Here is an 18,185-nt window from a genome sequence, read left to right as displayed (position 1 = left end):
CCGTGCCAGCACATTGGGAAGTGTCTCTGAAACACAATTCCTGGTGACAAGGGTCCCCTCTCTGTTCTACACCTGGTCTGGGCACTTTGGGGTAGTCCCAGGCTGCTTCTCTGGTCTCAATGCCCACGAGCGTGTGGAGGAGTGTTTGCTTGGTTTCATCAAAACCCAATCCCTGACTCTTTCCCACCTTCCTGACTGCTCCTTCTGCAAGATTTCGTCCTCCCAACCTTCTCCAGAAGTTCAAAGGACCATGTCCTTGCTCATCTTACCTCTCCTATCCCTATCTGCATAACACAATCTGCAAACAGATTATGTACTGCCATCAAACAACACCTCACAAATCTTTTCTGGCCCTTTCCCATCCAAAGACGAATCCTATTCCACATTCCCAGTATCTCCTGCAGATAACCAGCTCTCAGTTCAACTAGACAAAGTTCTCCCTATCCTTAATTTCTTTTTTTAAAGACAGATCTTTCCTGTTTTATACACAGTTGCCTTTTTCTATGCTTTGCCAATTCTTGACTCTGACTCTACACTTTACACTAAACTGACACCAGTGGTTTTTCCTGTAAAAGTTTATTTGTAAACAAAATTTGACATTTATTATAAAAAGTCCATAATACATCATAAAACAAAGACATCTGAAAAATAAGAGCTGGAGTTGGCTTCACATGGGCTCACTCCCTTTTTGCCATCTTGCAGAAATTCACAGCCCCTGAAGCTTGCTGAAAATACCAAAGAAAAACAATATTTAGGGGTTTTTTTCCTAAAGATAGTTCACAATACTATTCTATGTCCTGCTCTATTAAAGACTTGATAATGTTTTAAACTATTTAAAGACCTAAAGTATGGTATTTTTTATATTCAAATAAAGGTTACATGGGCTGATTCATTATTAATTCCCTTGGAAGGTTTCTGTAACAAGGCAAGAAACCATAAGACAAGATAAATCTATGCTTTTCCTATGGGGTTATACCATCATTATTTCAAACAGGCAAATTTTCATCCATTGTAAGGCCTTTGATACTTTTAATACTTTTTGGTGTTGCAGCTGGTCTTTTTCCAGTCAGTGGAAGGCCACAGTTTGAATAAGTACAGATTTAAAAATATGTGAAATCAGAGCATGAAAGTGACTTCTGGGCTTGAAGATGATCACAAAATGAACAATTTAGGAATTGTTCCTAAATTTAATTAAGTTATGTAGCAAGCATCATCCCCAGAAACAAATCTGTTTCCCAATCAGGTTTCGACTGTTGAAAATCATACAGTACAGTCATCTTTCCTTTTACTTCTGCATTCTGCTTCCCATCATTGATATTTGACTGCAAGTTCTAAATTTATTGCTTCTGGGCATTTGGATTTCTTACCCTGCCTAAGTATGAAGCATAAGTCAGTTAAATTGATAAAACATTTGCTTCTCTTTATGTTATCCATTTTCTGTGTTCCTCCTGATAATCAGGAAGTCAGAACATAAGGAAACACTTCGTTTTATATGAGAAAGTGAATAGATTTACCTGTCTTCAACTGTCTTGTTGGAGGGGTAGAACACCTTGAACGAAAATCCGCTTCTTGGAAACGAACCCTGTGAAAGGAAAACGTACAAACCACACTCGTGTGAGTGAAACACCGACCAGATGGTGAGAGACACGTTGGGAGGCGACCGCGGCCGCTTTTCCTTTCGGGAAGGCCCCGGGGAATCTTACGGGGTTGATGCAGAGGCAGTCGGTGTTGGTGACAGTGAAGGGGTCGTGTTTATCCGCCACCACGAGCACGTCTGGCACGGGATAAACCCTCAGGGAGTAGTCGTAGGCCCAGTACACGGGGCTGACGTACAGCGGGAGCGGGGTCAGGTGGCCCTGGGACAAAATGGTCTTCACAAACTGCAAGGGAAGCAGAAATCGTGGGTTTGAAGGCTTTTTTTTTTTTCCAAGTCGAATTCGTTCCTACAGATGCCAATGCTTGTTAATAAAGAAGCTTTGAACTTGAAGATGTTTTCTTTTTTTTTTTTTTATCTGACTCCCTCTGATCGTTAATAATTTCTGGAGTAAAGAAGCAGCTCCCCTACAGCACTCAGCTGCTCTTTTCATTTTTGTGTTGTGGGGTTTTTCAATACACAAAGTCCTTTCTAAAGCATATCAGGCAATATTTGAAGATATCAAAACTACTCTCCAAAAAAATCTACTTACCTGTTCCTCCAGCCCAGGAAGTACCAACAATGCCATAAATTTCATTTTATAGATTGTTTTTTTTCCCCTCATGGCTTTCTTTACAATAATATTTGAAGATATCAAAACTACTTGATCGTTCAGACTCCCCAAGAAAATCTACTTACCTGTTTCTCCAGCCCAGGAAGTACCAACAATGCCATAAATTTCATTTTATAGATTGTTTTTTTTTCCCCTCATGGCTTTCCTTGAAGTATTAGTTAACAATAAAATCCACACTTTAACAGTCTTTCCCCTGAACCGAGGAAATCATTTGATTCCCAAATGATTTCGATTCCTTTCTTAGCAACAAAATTTCCCACTTTTTTTTTTTTTTTTGAATTAAAAAAAAAAATAGTGAGAGGGCCAAAAAAGGCAGAGATAAAGTGGAGTATGCAAAAGCATCTGCAGAAAGGGTTGCAGTACATAATTTTACATTTCTTTCGTGATTCCTTCCTGGAAAGGAAGCCCTCTGTGAGCACAGGGAAGTGACAGGAATGCAAATGTGCACACCAAAATCAAGGTACTTCGCTGTTCACTGTGGGTTCACAAAGACACTGAGCACTGTTGTGATGAAGGAAGAAAGGGCTAAAACAAGTTTCTGAGTCAAGCAAACAAAAAAACCCCCCTGTAAAATAAATAAAACCAGGTTCCATCCATCACTGCAATGAGCCAGTACTACCTGCTTCATTCTCATCCAATTATATCAGTAAATCCCACCAGCTCCTGCTGAGGGTTCATTAACTAGAGCCATAATTTGACGTATAAAAAGCAGGATTAAGACTTCAAGTGAGAAGACAAAACAAGCAGGTGAATTTTTTGAAAAGTGACATGCTGCTTTACTGCAAATGGCACTGGATAACCAATCAAATCTTCAAAAAAAATAATTTGTGTTCAATTCTGCCTTTAGGAATCAATGTTTCTTGGTAGACATTCATGGTTGGTGCACAGAAAATTGGCTGCTAGGAAGTTTTGTGTTCAAGGGCACCTGCAGTGTGACAGAATGGCTCAATACCACCTGAAAGTATCATGGTTTGAGATATTTTACTGTCAAAATGAAAAGAAAGGTAAAAATGCTAAATGTATAGATCCTCCTTCCAGTCCCTCTGGGTTCCTCTTGCAATGTGTCATGAGAATGAGGATCAGAGCACCCAAAATCCAGACCTACTGGTCAATAAAGAGGTCAAAAATCCTGGCAAAAGGTGCTCAACACGACTCACTCACGTGGTTGGGAATGTCCATGTTGCTGCTGGGGAACCTGACACAGTTTCTGCACATTTTGTTGACCAAATCTTCACGAAAGATAATAATTTCTTGGGTGCAGTATTGAATCCTAAGTGGAAAAGAGTAATGAAATTAAATAAGATGAACCTAAAAACTAGGGAGCTGCATTATTAAGTTGATCTCCCTCTAATACAGCCAAATAAAAAAAGCACATTTGAATTAAAATAATATTTACCCATCTTCCCTTCATTTCCTCCAGATTCAGAAAGACATGATGCTTTTGAGCAGGATTTTTATAGCACTGTCAAACTTCTAGCTCTATTGCCTTTCATCACTGATTTATTTATGTCTTAATGCATTTAGAACTAGTTACAATTCATGCATGTGAAGAATTCTATTGGTTTGACAAATTTAAGACCAATTTTTCCAAAATTTGTAGGTTTTGAAAATTACATAGATCAGTCATTTAGTAAAATAAACAAATAAATAAAAATAGCACTTTGCACCGTTACCTGCAAGGATTCGTGGTGAAAACTGAAAATGGCACCAGCTGTCTGAATTCCTGAGTAATATTTTCAGCCAGGGGAGGTCTAAAATAAATAGCAGCAGGTGGATCAACAAAAATTCTTCCCTTCTTTAACTATTTAACTCCAAATTCTTGAGCAAACTGACCTTGGTAAAATAGAACCAGGACCAGGGTCTTCAGGGCCAGGGACAAACACAAATCGACTACTGCAAAAAGTGAAAAGGTATCACTTTTACACAGACACTCTGGAAAGTAGGTCTAATGATAGGAATTCAAAGATCAGGAGCCAGAAAAAAATATTCCAGGGAGAGACCTGGGCTCCCTCATTAGCAGTTTCCATGCCCCAGCTATTTCAGATAAAATCAAAGCCTCACACTGCTCCCAAAACAAACTTGCAGGCCTGTTACAAAACCAGCTCGTTATCTGATCACAGCTGGTTCACAGGAAAGAGAAAACACGGTTATCTCTTACTACCTTGAAGTAATTAAAAGGTTTCACAAAACAAACATTAATTCCCCTTGCCCTGTACCTTTTATGAATGCTGGGGTGTTCACATATAATATCTGCAAGGGCCTTCAAAGAACCTGGAGCCAGGAAAAAATAGAACACCCGGTTAGATAATAAACACACGTTGCATGAATCACCCCTCCAAGTGCATTAAAAATGTGTCACTTAGAAAATAAGGGTTTATTTTCTGCTCTCTTCCTTTGTTTGCCATCATTATTTTAATTTACTGCACATGCCTGACTGTTTACAGGGACTTCCCTACCTTTCAGTGACTGAATTTGATTTTTTCCATATGGCGCCGATGAAAAATTTCCACAGAAGAAAAAGCAGGTGGGAGGTGCAGAGGAATAACCTGGGAAAACAAGAGGATCTGTGACTATATTCCATTCACTTTGGTATCTTCCAGCACTCAGCTTCCAGCCCCTTCCATGAAAGGCAGAAACTGAAACGGCACTTCAAGCTCTGCTGCTATAAATACACATGAACTATTTTCTTGATACAGGCTGGTTTTAGCTTAAAAAGGGTGATGACAATGTACAAATGGCACTTCAAGGGAGCCCAGTCTCAACATTGTTTTTTGTGTATCCAACTGCTGACCCAGCCCAGAGAATAATACAACATGCAATATGATAAATAATACAATTTTAAAATGTACTATAGCTCCTTAAAGAGAGAAACAGCAAGTAGGCAGCAATGGATTGCTATTAACCTCCATGATCACTCTAATTCAAGGCTCCACCAATATTTAATTCATTCTTTGGCATTATAAAGCAACAGTAACTGGAACTGCCTGAGTAGTTTAAGGATTTGATGAATCCTGACAATCTCCCTAATCACCCAGAAACACAAGGCTTCATAGCAATGGGTGAAAGAAGAAACCTGATTCCCATCCCTAAAATAAAAATAGAAACATCTACTCAGGCATTCATCTCACATCCCAGTTACTCTCCATTTTCCTCACATGCAGGACCAGACTTGGATTTACTTCAGTGGTTTTCAGTCGGGTTGGTAAACAGAACAGAATTGCTTATGCCAGAGAAACGGCTCATCAATATTTTCCTTGCTATTCCACTCAGCTATTCCTCTTAGGTTATAATTATGAAGGTAATCACTTGCCTATTAAAAGCCTGAAATAGGAAATGCAGCGTCTGCATCTCTGCCGGGTGAGTTCAGCACACGAATCTCACCGACAAGAGTCCCTTTTATCACCTCGGCACCTGAAATCTTGGATCGGGTCCAATCCTCTGCTTCAAGGATTTCCCAGCTCTGATCCAGATACTGAGCTGGTTTTGTAACTTCTGGATGAGTGTGTTAATTTGTGTCCAGCTCTCTTTAGGCGAGGAGCAGTTTTCTCGCCCTTAATTCCGCGTTGTTTATTTTTAAAGCAGCCACCCTCTCACACTTCCATTCTATCTAAGGCTGACAGGACAAGCTGTTCCTAAACTGCTCTGGAATGCAGAGAAGCAATTCACAGATGCTTTGTTATCCCAGTGTTGTCAACATTTCTACTCACAGAATCATGGAATGGTTTAGGTGGGAAGGGATCTTAAAGCTCATCCAGTTCCAACCCCCTGCCATGGGCAGGGACACCTCCCACTAGCCCAGGTTGCTCCAAGTCCCATCCAGCCTGGCCTTGGACACTTCCAGGGATCCAGGGGCAGCCACAGCTTCTCTGGGCAACCTGTGCCCGCCCCTCCCCACCCTCCCAGCCAACAATTCCTTCCCAATATCCCACTTAACCCTGCCCTCTGGCAGTGGGAAGCAGTGCTCATCTCTCTGAAATAGGAGTTTTCTTAAAACTAAGCCTAGGAAGAACTTTCAGGAGCAAGAGAAACGTTCTTGTCACAGCACATAAAATGGCCACTGGCCAAAGCAATGTTAGTACTACAAATTTATGAAAACAAAGGATGAAAACAAGGTTTAGAGTCAAAGCAATTCTCACCCACCTGAAAACATCATGTGAAGCTTTTCCAGCACTTCTGCTTGGTCCAGCCACACATCAGAAAGAAAGACAAACATGGCATCTTCGTTTTCTTCCTCCAGCTGCTTTAGTTTGGCAGAAGCCTTTACTGACGATGAAGAAGGGCCTCCAAAGAAGTTTATGTTCCCATAGAAGGCTCTACATCATTCAGATATTCAAATTAGGATCACAGAACCCCAGAATGGTTTGGGTTGGAAGGGATCTTAAAGCTCATCTCATTCCAACCCCCTGCCATGGGCAGGGACACCTTCCACTAGACCATTCTGGGATTCTGGGATTCTATGATCCACTCTTCAAGCAACAAGGAATTTGTTATTCCCATGTAACAATTCCCTAGTTTTGCAACTGAGAAGGGCTTAGATCCCAATTTCAATTAATATGCCGAGCCCAAAGGCCTTTGGAAGGGTTTTTCTGCCAACATTCCAAGCTTTAGTGCTGGTCCAAGCAGAGCAGAAAGTCCCAGAATTGCTTCCTTAAAACTGTATTTATTTTGAAGCATTCGGGGAGGAGGACAAATAACATACTTGAATGTCACAGAAATTTTAAAATAATAATGTTCTTACTTAGAAACCCTGAAGAAAATAAGGAGTGAGGCTGCCAAAAGTCAGCTTTATACCTCGTGGTAGCAGAAGGCTCAGTGGGCGGAAATCCAAAAGCGTTCACATGAAAAACTTCATCCTCGTACCAACCTAAGAGATTTTGGAACAGCAAAATAACCTTTAGTCTTTCTAACAGCAGCATGTCCTAGACATTAGTCAGAGGGTTGGCAGCTGTGCTGCACAGCTATTCCCAGCCTCCATCAATCCCTCCTGTGATAGCACCAGTCCCAGAACCAGGCCACGGAAGGATCTGGCTGGAAAACAGGCTGAGCAAGAAACCAAGTGTTTTGTTAACCCCACACACTTCTCTGGATGGATTTTGCTGCACAGCTACAAAAACAACCCCCTCAACCCAAGGGAGAATGCAGGGGAACAGGCATCATTTCTGCTGGCCCTGCCCTGAAAGAGTCCCCATCAAATGCACTTTGTCTCAAGGACTGTTCCATCTTTTAGAAGGAACAGGGTGACACTTGTCCCCACTATCATTTGTGCTCCCAACTTCTATTCACTCTCTAAATTTTAAACACAGAACACACCAGAAAACAGACTGAGTTGTGCATATTGCACAGAGGAACATTCCACAAACAGAAATAGCCATTTTTGTGCCAGAACAAGGCTCCCAAACTGCAAAGCCCGACATCATCTTAAGGAGAAGACTCTTTAAAGCCTTTGAAGGACCAAGCTGTGCCAACACAAAGCAGCATTTTCAGACTGTTAAATCACACTGTTTGGATATCCTAGTTTATCTTCCCAATCCAGTCATAACTCCTCCAAAGCTGGAGCCACGCTGAGGCCAACCCTCAAAGCTGCTACAGGTGCTCACATCCCCCCCAACACCCTGAAACCCTCAAATTCCTGCTCTCTGCCTCCAGACCCCACAAAGCAACAGGTTTATGGCCAAAAATCTCAGCCACAGACTCACTTATGGCCAAGCCTTGTCAACATGAGACTTGTCCATTCAGCCACATCTGGCAGTGACAGCCTGAACAGAATAATTTATCACAAGCTAAAAACAACCCCCTCTGCTTTACCTTCTGCCAGAACAAAGCAGGATTCAGTATATAACCCACTGTGGAACTGGTGCAGGAAGGTTAAGGAATGTGTTTTTCTTAGATCAGGATTCTTAAAGTAGGTTCTTTAGCCAGAATCTGCTTTGCAGCTGGTGTAATATATTTGGATGCTACTGAAAGTTCACAGGCTGCCTGAAGAGCCTGGAAATTCCCTGGTCTATGAGCAGGTAAGTCCATAAGGAGCCCAAAACCAGAAACAGGCTCTGCTTCCACTAGGAGGAATACTGACCTTGTCCTGGGAGAAAGGGCAGGGAGCTGCAGCAGCCAAGGAATTTGAAACAAAGGAGAGAAAGAGAGTGCTGCAATTCTCAATATATAATTTTTAATGGTCAGTATTGATTTACTATTCAATTTAAAATTCTGCAGGTCTACAGGAAATTCCTTCAGCTCTTCCATCACAGAAAAAGGATATTGCTTTACTGAGGTCCAGCTGGACGACTCCTGTGGGGTCTTCTAGGAAATATTTCCCCTAAAAAGCAGATTTAATAAAGCAAAATATACCCAAACACATAAATGCTTCCATGAGAGGCATCTATCAGTCAGTATTTACAAATAATTTGGCTGGGTTTCATATAGTAAGCTTAGAACACACTGGCAGAACTGAAAATAATGTAGTTTATAGTAAGTGTATCTCAGCAGGTTCCCTTTGAGCTGCTGTACTTGGGACTGCTGGTGCCTCCCTCCCCTAAAATCACAGTCCAAGGAAATTCCAAGTCCAAACACAGTCACTGGAAGCTCCAGCCCTTCAGGAAGGGACAAGCCTAAAAGTTCTGACTGGTTCTGGTTGCTGACATAAAGCATTACAAAATTCTGCAGTGAGAAGACAAAGACATTTTCCCCTCTCACACTGGCACCAACTGCTGGTGGAAAAGCCCATTGGAATGGATCCAGTGGTGAGATATTTAGGTGCTCTCATTTTCTGACATATTGTAACTCACAAATAAAAGGAGGAAGGAGCTCACCTCCTTAAGCTGAGTGATCATCCCAAGCACAATCACTTCTCCCACTCTGGCTGTATTGCCCAGGAGAGTTTCTACGGTCTTTAGCTGGAACCAAAGGCAAAGAACCAAATCAGAACTAAATCAAACCCTCCAGGTGCCTGTTCTTAAGCAAGACAAGGCACCACTCAGCACATGTTTTACATAAATACACAAATGAGCTATGAGAGGATACAGGCTCATTAGAAAAATCAGGGGCACGTGTCTGAACGCAGCACAGTTTAGGAAAAGACTTCCAGTAAAGGCTACCGGGATTATTTTGCTTAAAACTGGATTAAAACTGAAAAGAACACGATTTTTTTTACCTGGAATTTGCTCTTGCTGTCATCAGGGTGAGCCACAATTGGTGAGGGAGTGAACAACTCGTGTCTGTGAGTCCTCTGCAGACACCAAAATTGAAGTAAGTCGGTTTAAAAACAAATGAGCAGTGTCAAAAAGCCAGTTCACCACAACCACTGTGCAGACTACTTCATAAAGTTCTTACTCTATTTTATCCAGCCATTTTTAATTAATCAGCTCCTCTGACGAGAATTTGCTTCCAAGAAACAGATGATCAGTAACACTGGATAATAAGACTAAGCCTAAAAAAACGTATTCTGTGACGGTCTCTGAAATAAGTTATTTCTGACTACCAGGAGGGAAGGGAGTTTATGTGAAAGCACGAGGCAAAGAGGTGCAATGGCACAGTGTATTTTTGGAAGAGGAGGATTTAGGATATATCCCCGAGGACACCTCTGCTGCTCACAGAAAGGCAGAGTTCCCTGACCTGCTGCAGGATGGAGTAGCGCTCACGGAACAGCTCTGCTTTATCTCTGGCAGTCCCAAACAAACTCGGTGCAGGGAGGTTGGTCATCGACAGACTGCAAGGAGTTCAACACAGGCAAGGTTTGAAACAAAAAGGCACATCCCACACACGAAAATTACTTATTGATCTAAAAGTTCTGGGAGGCTGAGAAAGCTCCAAACGCTGCTGCGTGATTTAGTTACTCCACGAGGAATATTCCTGCTCTGGATCCTGTGTTCCTGTATTTTGAAGGCTACATCCATTTCCCTTCCTGCTAACTCCCAGGCCTTGAGATTTATCCTTCCACCCAAATGGGCCTCTGCAGAAATCCATTTTTTTTTTATAAAAAGCAGTTATGCCTTTTAAGTGGCCATGAACAAGAGTATTATTCCTCCAGCTGCTCCTAATTTTTCTTTTTGTTTTAGCATTTGGAGTTCTCCTTAGAAATCCCCCAGGGCTTCAGGGAGCTGCAAGGTACAGGCTAAGAAATAAATACACCCAACAGACAGACCAAATTTATTTAAAAAAAAAAAATTTAAACAGCCAAATGCCAGAAAAAAACAAGCCCAAGCTACATTTAGTGATGTATGTCCTCAGCCTGACTGTCTTTTTTATTCATTAGATGGCATAAACATGGTTTATGGTTTGAAACATTTACTACCTTTCTCACTCAGGCTTGAGGTGAACAGACCCAAGAGGGAAAGATTAAAAACAGACTTCAAACATTATAGAAATAGAGGCTTTTTTTTTCTTAAACCAAGAAGTAATTGAAACTTAAAATATGGAAGACTTACGGTAGGAACTTCTTCCTTTCTGCATTATAAATGTAACGTGGAATGTCAAAGGCTCCAATAATGTTGAAAACATTTTCTCTGAAACAAGAATTCATTTACAGCGTTACTTGAACATTATTTTCCAACCCAACCCATTCTGTGATTCGATGAAGTGGCTGAAACAAACAGTAACAAATATGTTGAATAAAATTACATCTGCTTTGTTCGCTGCCACCCTGTGTTATCACCATTTCTCCTGCATCCTTCTACTTTATATTCTGTTTTGTCCTGCATCCACTGGATACAACTGCATCTTCTAATTAAATAATTAAAGAGAGTTTGTCCTTGTGATCTGGAGAGCTTTTCCTTTCAGGACACTGAGGATCTGTGCACGCAGATTCCTCTGAAGTATAAAAAGCCCCACAAAGAAAAGTCACGCTCAAACCACCCGCATCATAAAGGTTCCAACGACAAGGAGAAAAGTTAAACCCAAATTTGCTCCATCTTGAGAGGCTGTGGGATGACAGCATCCAATTGACATGCCCAGCCAACCAGTTCTTTTCATGCTTTGCATTGCAATGTCAATACAACATAAATACTAAAGGAAACACATTCATCACCATCACAAAGTTCTCAGGAACTGCAGGAATTGCTCCACAGCTCGTTATCAGAGCGGGAAAATCAATCAGGGGTTTCAGAAAACTATACAAAAAAAGCAGGAACGAGCACCATGGAGGAAAACTTTTCAAAGTGCTCTCAGACAAGAAAGGCCCAAAGATAACCTGAGATTATTTTCACCTAGAGAAAAGCATGAACAGAAGTGTTGGTTAACACTCAACCTGTCCCACACGGAACACACAACCACAGCATTTGAATTCCAGAACGCCAGATTATATTTAGAACTCCCCGGAGGCCAATCCACGAGAACAAACCCTCTGAGGAGGAACATTACAAACCTGCACAAAAGCAATTACTGCATGTGCAGCACCGCAGAAAATGCCTGACATTTATTTCCTGAGGAGAAATAAGGAGATGCACACCCATAAACCTCGGATAAAACAACCCAAGTGTCACCGTACGTGGTTTCATCCGGTGCCCGGCTGCATTCCTGGACTGCTGTTTCCACCGTGGATTGTTCAATCATGTTGGATGACACTGGAAAGAAAAATTTCCAAGGATTACAACAACTGCAGCCTGTGGAATGCACTGAGGAAGTGGGTCTCAAATATTTTACAACGAGTGGCTGAGTCTTGTCAGAGGAATCCATTACACAAATAAGCACATTTTCTGTAAGCTCAGGACACACGGTGTTTACAAATGGATCTCTTAATATTGTCACCAAAAGGACACACTTGTAGCAAAAAACACACTGTGCCCACCATTGATTCCTTAAACATGGAGAACAAGACAATTATAGTTTATGCAAAGCTGCCAAATACATCACAAATGTGCTAAGAGTGGAGCTTTCACATTCTGGACGTTAATTCTGTTCCAGAACATTATCACATGGATTGCTGTCATAAGGAAGTATTCCAACACAGTTTTGGAGACGGGCACATTGTTGTCTTTGTGGATTTAAACTGACAGTTGAAATTAAAAATATTTCTGAACACTAATAGAACAAGCATGTGCCCCTCTGGATTTAATTAGGAATAAATAGGATAGGCTGGGAAGGTTTCCTGAACTCACCTAAGGCCTGGGTTTTATTTTAGATCATATTTATACGGATTTGAATCTCCTTGGCCAAAAACTGGAAGTGAGCCCATGTTTCCTAGTTCTCATAAGCTCTGATCACTAAATACAAGTCAGGCATCCTCTGTCAGTCAAATCCTTTAATTAAAGCTGCTACAACTCCTGTTTCGTGCTGCCAGACCCCTCAGATCACACCTCTCAGCAACCCTTTTCTGGGCCCAGATTACCGAATAAGAAGTGAATTAATTTCTCATTATTTCTTTGGGTTATTTTCTCATAAAATCCCAAAATGGTTTGGGTTGGAAAGGACCTTAAAGCCCATCCAGTGCCACCCCCTGCCATGGGCAGGGACACCTCCCACTAGCCCAGGTTGTTCCAAGCCCCATCCAACCTGGCCTTGGACACTTCCAGGGATCCAGGGACAGCCACAGCTTCTCTGGGCAACCTGTGCCAGGGCCTCACCACCCTCCCAGCCAAGAATTTCTTCCCAACATCCAATCCAAACCTACTCTCTTTCAATTTGGAGCCATTCTCTCTTGTCCTGTCACTCCATGCTCTTGTGAATAGTCTCTCTCCATTTTAATATTTAAAATGATAGTTTCAAGTACAAAGATGTCCATACAAACTTTTAGTAACTGGCATTGAAAAATTTTACCACTTTTGGAAAAGTCAGGAAAGTACCAGGCTGCCAACTTTTTAAATGGCATAAATGTCTTCTGCTGACACTGCAAACTTCAGTATTTAACAAAACAAATTGTCAACAAACACATTTATCTCAGTCAACCCGTTACACTACAATGACACCTGAGTGCCTCTGCTGCCAGTAACTCTGCCTTTGTCTAAATAACATCCTGAGTGCCAGATAAACTTGCCTAAGAAAAAGAAATTGTTTACTCACATGGCTGTTTTTCAACCGCATCGATGACATTTTCAATTGCATCGTCAAGTTCTACTTCACTGATGGACTGAAAAGCTTCAGTGAGATACTTCAGAGCATCCCTAATTCCAGTGGAGAAAGAACAAAAAGCAATAATTATTCCAGAGTTTATACAAGCTGTGCTGATTTTGGCAGCTGTGCACATCACCACTGCACGGCTTGTGGTTTAAAAAAGTAGAAACAATTAGAACTGGTAATAGTGCACTACTTTAAGTCAAAGAAAAAACTCACTGGGATTGAAAACATTGAGGACAAGAAGGGGATATTGAGAATCTCAGCTCCATACATTTAAGTCCATGTTGGAAGTGACCTCTGGAGACCATCTGGTCCAATCTCCTACTCAAAGCAGGGCCCCATCCAGCCAAGCTTTGAGTATCTCCAGTGAGCCATTCCCCTTTGTCCTGTCTCTCCATCCCTTGTCCAAAGTCCCTCTCCAGCTCTCTTGGAGCCCCTTTAGGCACTGCAAGGGGCTCTCAGCTCTCCCTGGAGCCTTCCCTTCTCCAGGTGAACCCCCCCCAGCTCTCCCAGCCTGGCTCCAGAGCAGAGGGGCTTCAGCCCTTGGAGCATCTCCATGACCTCCTCTGGACTTGCTCCAGCAGCTCCACATCCTTCTGATGCTGGAAGCCCCACACCTGGATGCAGCACAGCTCTTCCTACAAGACATCACAGCTTCCAACCCATGACCACCTTCACAGACCCTGCAGGACCCTCTCCAGTTTATCAGTATCTCTGGGATTGGAATTATTTTAATTCTACATAACACAGGAATTAGAAATCTGTTTCTTCCCTTATCCTTAGACTACGGTCTTGCAGTTAAAGATGACAATTTTCTTATCAATGTCATCTGCTGGCCAAAACGTGGTGTTTTGGTTATCAGCCTGATCTTCAAAATGTCTCGGTTCATGGAACCCTGGAGTCAGGAGTTCTGGACTTGGACTCCTTGCTAATGAAAGTGCCAGGACACTGTCCAAAATAATCACATCCCACCCACAACAGAAACAAAATGGAACTAATATTAACACATGAAACAGAAAGGGAAAACAGGAGCAATGGAGCCCCTGGCTGTCCTATAAATCATGACACCTTCCACTGCAAGCAGGAACCACTTTTAATTGACTTGCCATCTCTAAAAAATACACATTATAATATCTGGAAATATAGCATTCCTGCCTTTGGAAATGCCATTTTCTCCTTTGGAAATACCGTTTCTGTCTTTAGGAATGTCATTTCCTCTTTTGGAAGTACTATTTCTTTTTCTAGCAGGGGATGCTGAACACAGGACTGGCAAGTGCAACTTGGGAAAGAGATCCCGGAGTTGTCAGGCAGAGTCTCAGACAACAGAACCCAACCAAACACCCAGCACCGGCATCAGGGAGGGCTCCAAGGGGGAACACGGGCAGGTCTTTGGTGGTACCCACGGCGGTCGGGTCACGGGTGGGAGGCAGGGATAGAGGCACGGAAGAGGCCCACAGCAGCAGGAAAGGCAAAACAACAGGGCTTTGGAGGAGATTCCAGAGGGGAGATGAAGAGGGGGAAAGGCATCATCACGCCCCGAGGAGGGGATGCGGGGGGTGCGGGGCTCCCCCGACCCCATCCCACAGCCCCGGCCCCCGGGCCTGAGCCCCGCCGGGGGATGATCCCGACGGGCGGAGCGGTCCCGGAGCGGTCCCGGGGACCCGCGGGTACTCACGGCCGCAGCAGGAGCCCCCGCAGGCGGAACGCGGAGCTGAGGCGGCGCCGCAGCCGCTCCGGCTCCATGGCGGACTTGGCGCCAAACGCGCCGGGGCCGCCCCCGCCGCCCCGGCCCGGCCCCGCCGGGAGGAGCCCCGGGACGGCCCCGCTGGGCCGCGGGGAGAGCGACCCCCGGGGGTGCCAGCGGCGGTGTGGGCACAGCACCGAGGGAGCGAGCCCTGTGCTGGGCAGGGCTGAGGCACCTCCAGGGCCGTGTCCAGTTCTGGGCCCCTCAGGATGAGAGAGACACGGAGGGGCTGGAGAGTGTCCAGGGAAGGGAATGGAGCTGGGAAGGGGCTGGAGCAGCAGGAGGGGCTGAGGGAGCTGAGGGAGCTCAACCTGGAGAAAAGGAGGCTCAGGGGGGACCTTCTGGCTCTGCAACCCCCTGACAGGAGGGGGGAGCCGGGGGGGAGTCGGGCTGTGCTCCCAGGGAACAAGGGACAGGAGGAGAGGGAACGGCCTCAACTTGTGCCGGTAGATTGGATTCTGGGGAAAATTTCCTCACGGAAAGGGTTGTCCAGCCCTGGCACAGCTGCCCAGGGCAGTGCTGGAGTCCCCATCCCTGGAGGGATTTAAAAACCACGTGGATGTGACACTTGGGGACATGGGGCAGTGGTGGCCTTGACAGTGCTGGAGGAACGACTTGATGATCTTAGGCAGTTTTTTCAACCTAAAGCGTTCCATTTTTCCGTGAAACACACTTGCTGCAGCTGACACAAGTTACTCAATGCGATTACCCTCAGTATTATTATTTGTTGCCTTACAGGTGCCTTACAGCTCACACCACTGCTGCCCCCTCCTCTTTCCCTGGAGGCCCAGCACAGGTTGCACTGCACCTCCAGTAGTCCAGATTCACCTGTCCAGTCTCTCCAGCCTCAGATTTACCTGCCACAAAACATCCATCAAATACATCCAGCTGTGAATTGTACTCCTGGGATGGTGCCTTGTTTTCTCCTGTTCTCACCTTTAATCAGACATTGGCCAGAGACCCCTTCCACTAGGTCTGTCTTGGCTGACAAGCACAGGATGGTCTCCAGGGCTGTTTTTACATGTAATCATGGATTAGAATGGTCTGGGTTGGAAGGGACCTTAAAGCCCATCCCATTCCACCCCCTGCCATGGGCAGGGACACCTTCCACTAGCCCAGGTTGCTCCAAGCCCCATCCCACCTGGCCTTGGACACTTCCAGGGATCCAGGGGCAGCCACAGTTCCAGTCTTGTAGGGCAGCTGCTTTTTCCCCAGATGAAAAACACGTTTCAGTCAAACACTCATCCCTATCTCTCAAAGTAAGTACAGTTTGATCTCACAGAAGGCTCACAAAGCAACTCTGAAAGAAAGTTCCTCGTTCAGAAGTCTGCAGGGATTTAAAGACAACTATTTTCTGTAGTCCATTCTCAACTGCATAATTTATAACCACTCTTCCTCATTGGGGATCGAGCTCACAGGTGAAAATGCAGCTACTCTCTTCAGACAAAAAGCTGCCATCTGACAGGTCTCAGCTATTTTGGTAGGAAATACGATCTATTTTTCATCGCAGGCACACAGATGGGTGCAAATTACGAACCCAATCCTTACATAAGTACTTCCATTTGCTAAAATTACTGCTTATTCTCCTTCTAAGAAAACCTGATTGTGCCGTTCAGCTCATGTCTCGCCTCAAGAAGGAAGGTGCACCTGGAGAAGGGATGTGCCTCTCACCCAGGAATAGTTTTCTTTAAAGCTCTGACCAAGTGGGGAATATAAAGCACACTCCTACAGCATCCTGCTGTATTTGGGATTCTCTTGGGTTGCCTAGAGCCTCCCACCAGATATGTAAAAGTATTCCAGCGTAAGCTGCAGGCTTGTGTTTCACTGAGCCATCTGTCTGGAGGTCTGAAGTCATTCCCAGCTCCTTGTCTCTGTCACCTGCCATGGCTTTGTTGGACATCACAGGTCCTGGAGAGCAGCAACCCAGTGGAGAGATCCCAGTGGTCCACAATCAGTCAGCACATCTGCCTGGATCCATAGAATTATTTTGTAACACCAAACAAGACAAACAGCTCATTTTCATGTCCGTCACTGCTTGCAAAACCTCTGTGCACATCTCCTGAGACAGCACATTGTAGCTCTACCTGACCTATTGATCTGTGGATAAGTTTCCCTGTTACCCACGTTTTTCTTAACTCCAAATGCTGACTCCTGCATTTTAACCACCATCCCAATGCACTATCAGTACATGGCTTCATTTTAAAAGTTTGGGACAGGCACTGATCTCTCTATCACCAGTGACAGGACCTGAGGGAAGGGCTGGAGCTGTGTCAGGGGAGTTTTAGGTCGGATCTCAGGAAAAGGTTCTTCCCCCAGAGGGTGGTTGGCACTGCCCAGGCTGCCCAGGGCAGTGGGCACGGCCCCAAGGCTGCCAGAGCTCCAGGAGGGTTTGGATGATCCTCTGGGGCACAGGGGGGGACTCTTGGGGATGGGCCTGTGCAGGGCTGAGGGTTGGGTTCAATGATCTTTGTGGGTCCCTTCCAACTCAGGACATTTTATGATTGTGTGATTAATATTATCAGTTTAGTCTTCCCTCCTAGATCCAACTGAGGCAGTATATACCCCACTTCCACAAGAAGATCTTTACAATAATGTTTTGGTGCCCTTTTACAAGATGCTAAAGAAGTAATTTCTCGCAAGCTCGACTCTACTCCTCTTTCTGAAGCACTGTACCTGTTTTATTTTGGATTCCATTAATTCCACAGTTCAGCAGGAATTCACTGGGTTGTGGATGTAACAGCGTTAAGAACTGGATGGGCAGCGTCTGAAGTACTGTACAACTGTTTCATTAATAACAGCTACTATTTCATAGGTGCTATTTCCAGCAAGAGTGTCACACCTTCAGAGAGACAGGGAGTTCTGCTGTGGTTGTCTTATTACAGAATCCTGGAATGGTTTGGGTTGGAAGGGATGTAAAAACTCATCCCATTCCACCCTCTCCCACTATCCCAAGTTGCTCCAAGCCCCGAACAACCTGCCCTTGGACACTTCCAGGGATCCAGGGGCAGCCACAGCTTCTCTGGGCAACCTGTGCCAGGGCCTCCCCACCCTTACAGCCAAAAACTCCTTCCCAGTATTCCATCTAACCCTACTCTCCGTCGGTGCGAAGCCATCCCCCCCCCTTGTCCTGA

At 44.3% G+C, this 18,185-nt stretch overlaps 1 protein-coding gene across 4 annotated transcripts; it reads right to left on the bottom strand.

The window, feature by feature from the left end:
• Positions 1–560: 560 nt before the first annotated feature.
• On the bottom strand, positions 561–17,057 carry POLE2 (DNA polymerase epsilon 2, accessory subunit). Of its 4 annotated transcripts, XM_064659693.1 has the most exons (19): positions 14,986–15,131; positions 13,257–13,357; positions 11,746–11,821; positions 10,688–10,765; positions 9,876–9,969; positions 9,415–9,489; positions 9,074–9,157; positions 8,524–8,580; positions 8,073–8,121; positions 7,059–7,131; positions 6,408–6,580; positions 4,724–4,813; positions 4,484–4,538; positions 4,101–4,160; positions 3,941–4,018; positions 3,429–3,537; positions 1,704–1,880; positions 1,515–1,582; positions 561–725 (listed from the first exon to the last, which is right to left on the bottom strand). In XM_064659693.1, exons 1-19 carry the CDS (start codon positions 15,051–15,053, stop codon positions 707–709), a joined length of 1,584 nt encoding a protein of 527 aa, XP_064515763.1. In that variant the 5' UTR covers positions 15,054–15,131; the 3' UTR covers positions 561–706. The 4 variants fall into 4 exon arrangements, with proteins under 4 accessions (XP_064515763.1, XP_064515764.1, XP_064515762.1 ...); XM_064659694.1 differs by lacking the exon at positions 14,986–15,131 and adding an exon at positions 16,933–17,057 and having other exon boundaries at positions 1,515–1,880; XM_064659692.1 differs by lacking the exon at positions 1,515–1,582 and having other exon boundaries at positions 1,632–1,880; positions 14,986–15,140.
• Positions 17,058–18,185: the final 1,128 nt, after the last annotated feature.

The sequence above is a fragment of the Pseudopipra pipra genome, chromosome 6 (genome assembly GCF_036250125.1).
Source record: "Pseudopipra pipra isolate bDixPip1 chromosome 6, bDixPip1.hap1, whole genome shotgun sequence".
Lineage (NCBI taxonomy): Eukaryota > Metazoa > Chordata > Aves > Passeriformes > Pipridae > Pseudopipra > Pseudopipra pipra.
The sequence above is the reverse complement of the archived record's forward strand: the minus strand, read 5'-3'. Positions and strand labels throughout refer to the sequence as shown.

Excerpts from the sequence above, each read along its gene's own strand:
- POLE2 (XM_064659691.1), bottom strand. The coding sequence starts at position 15,053 with ATGGAGCCGGAGCGGCTGCGGCGCCGCCTCAGCTCCGCGTTCCGCCTG. Across the intron at positions 11,822-13,256 it reads TGCGGTTGAAAAACAGCCAT|TGTCATCCAACATGATTGAA; the intron begins GTGAGTAAACAA and ends TTTTCTTTCCAG. Across the intron at positions 1,881-3,428 it reads ACATGGACATTCCCAACCAC|TTTGTGAAGACCATTTTGTC; the intron begins GTGAGTGAGTCG and ends CTTCCCTTGCAG.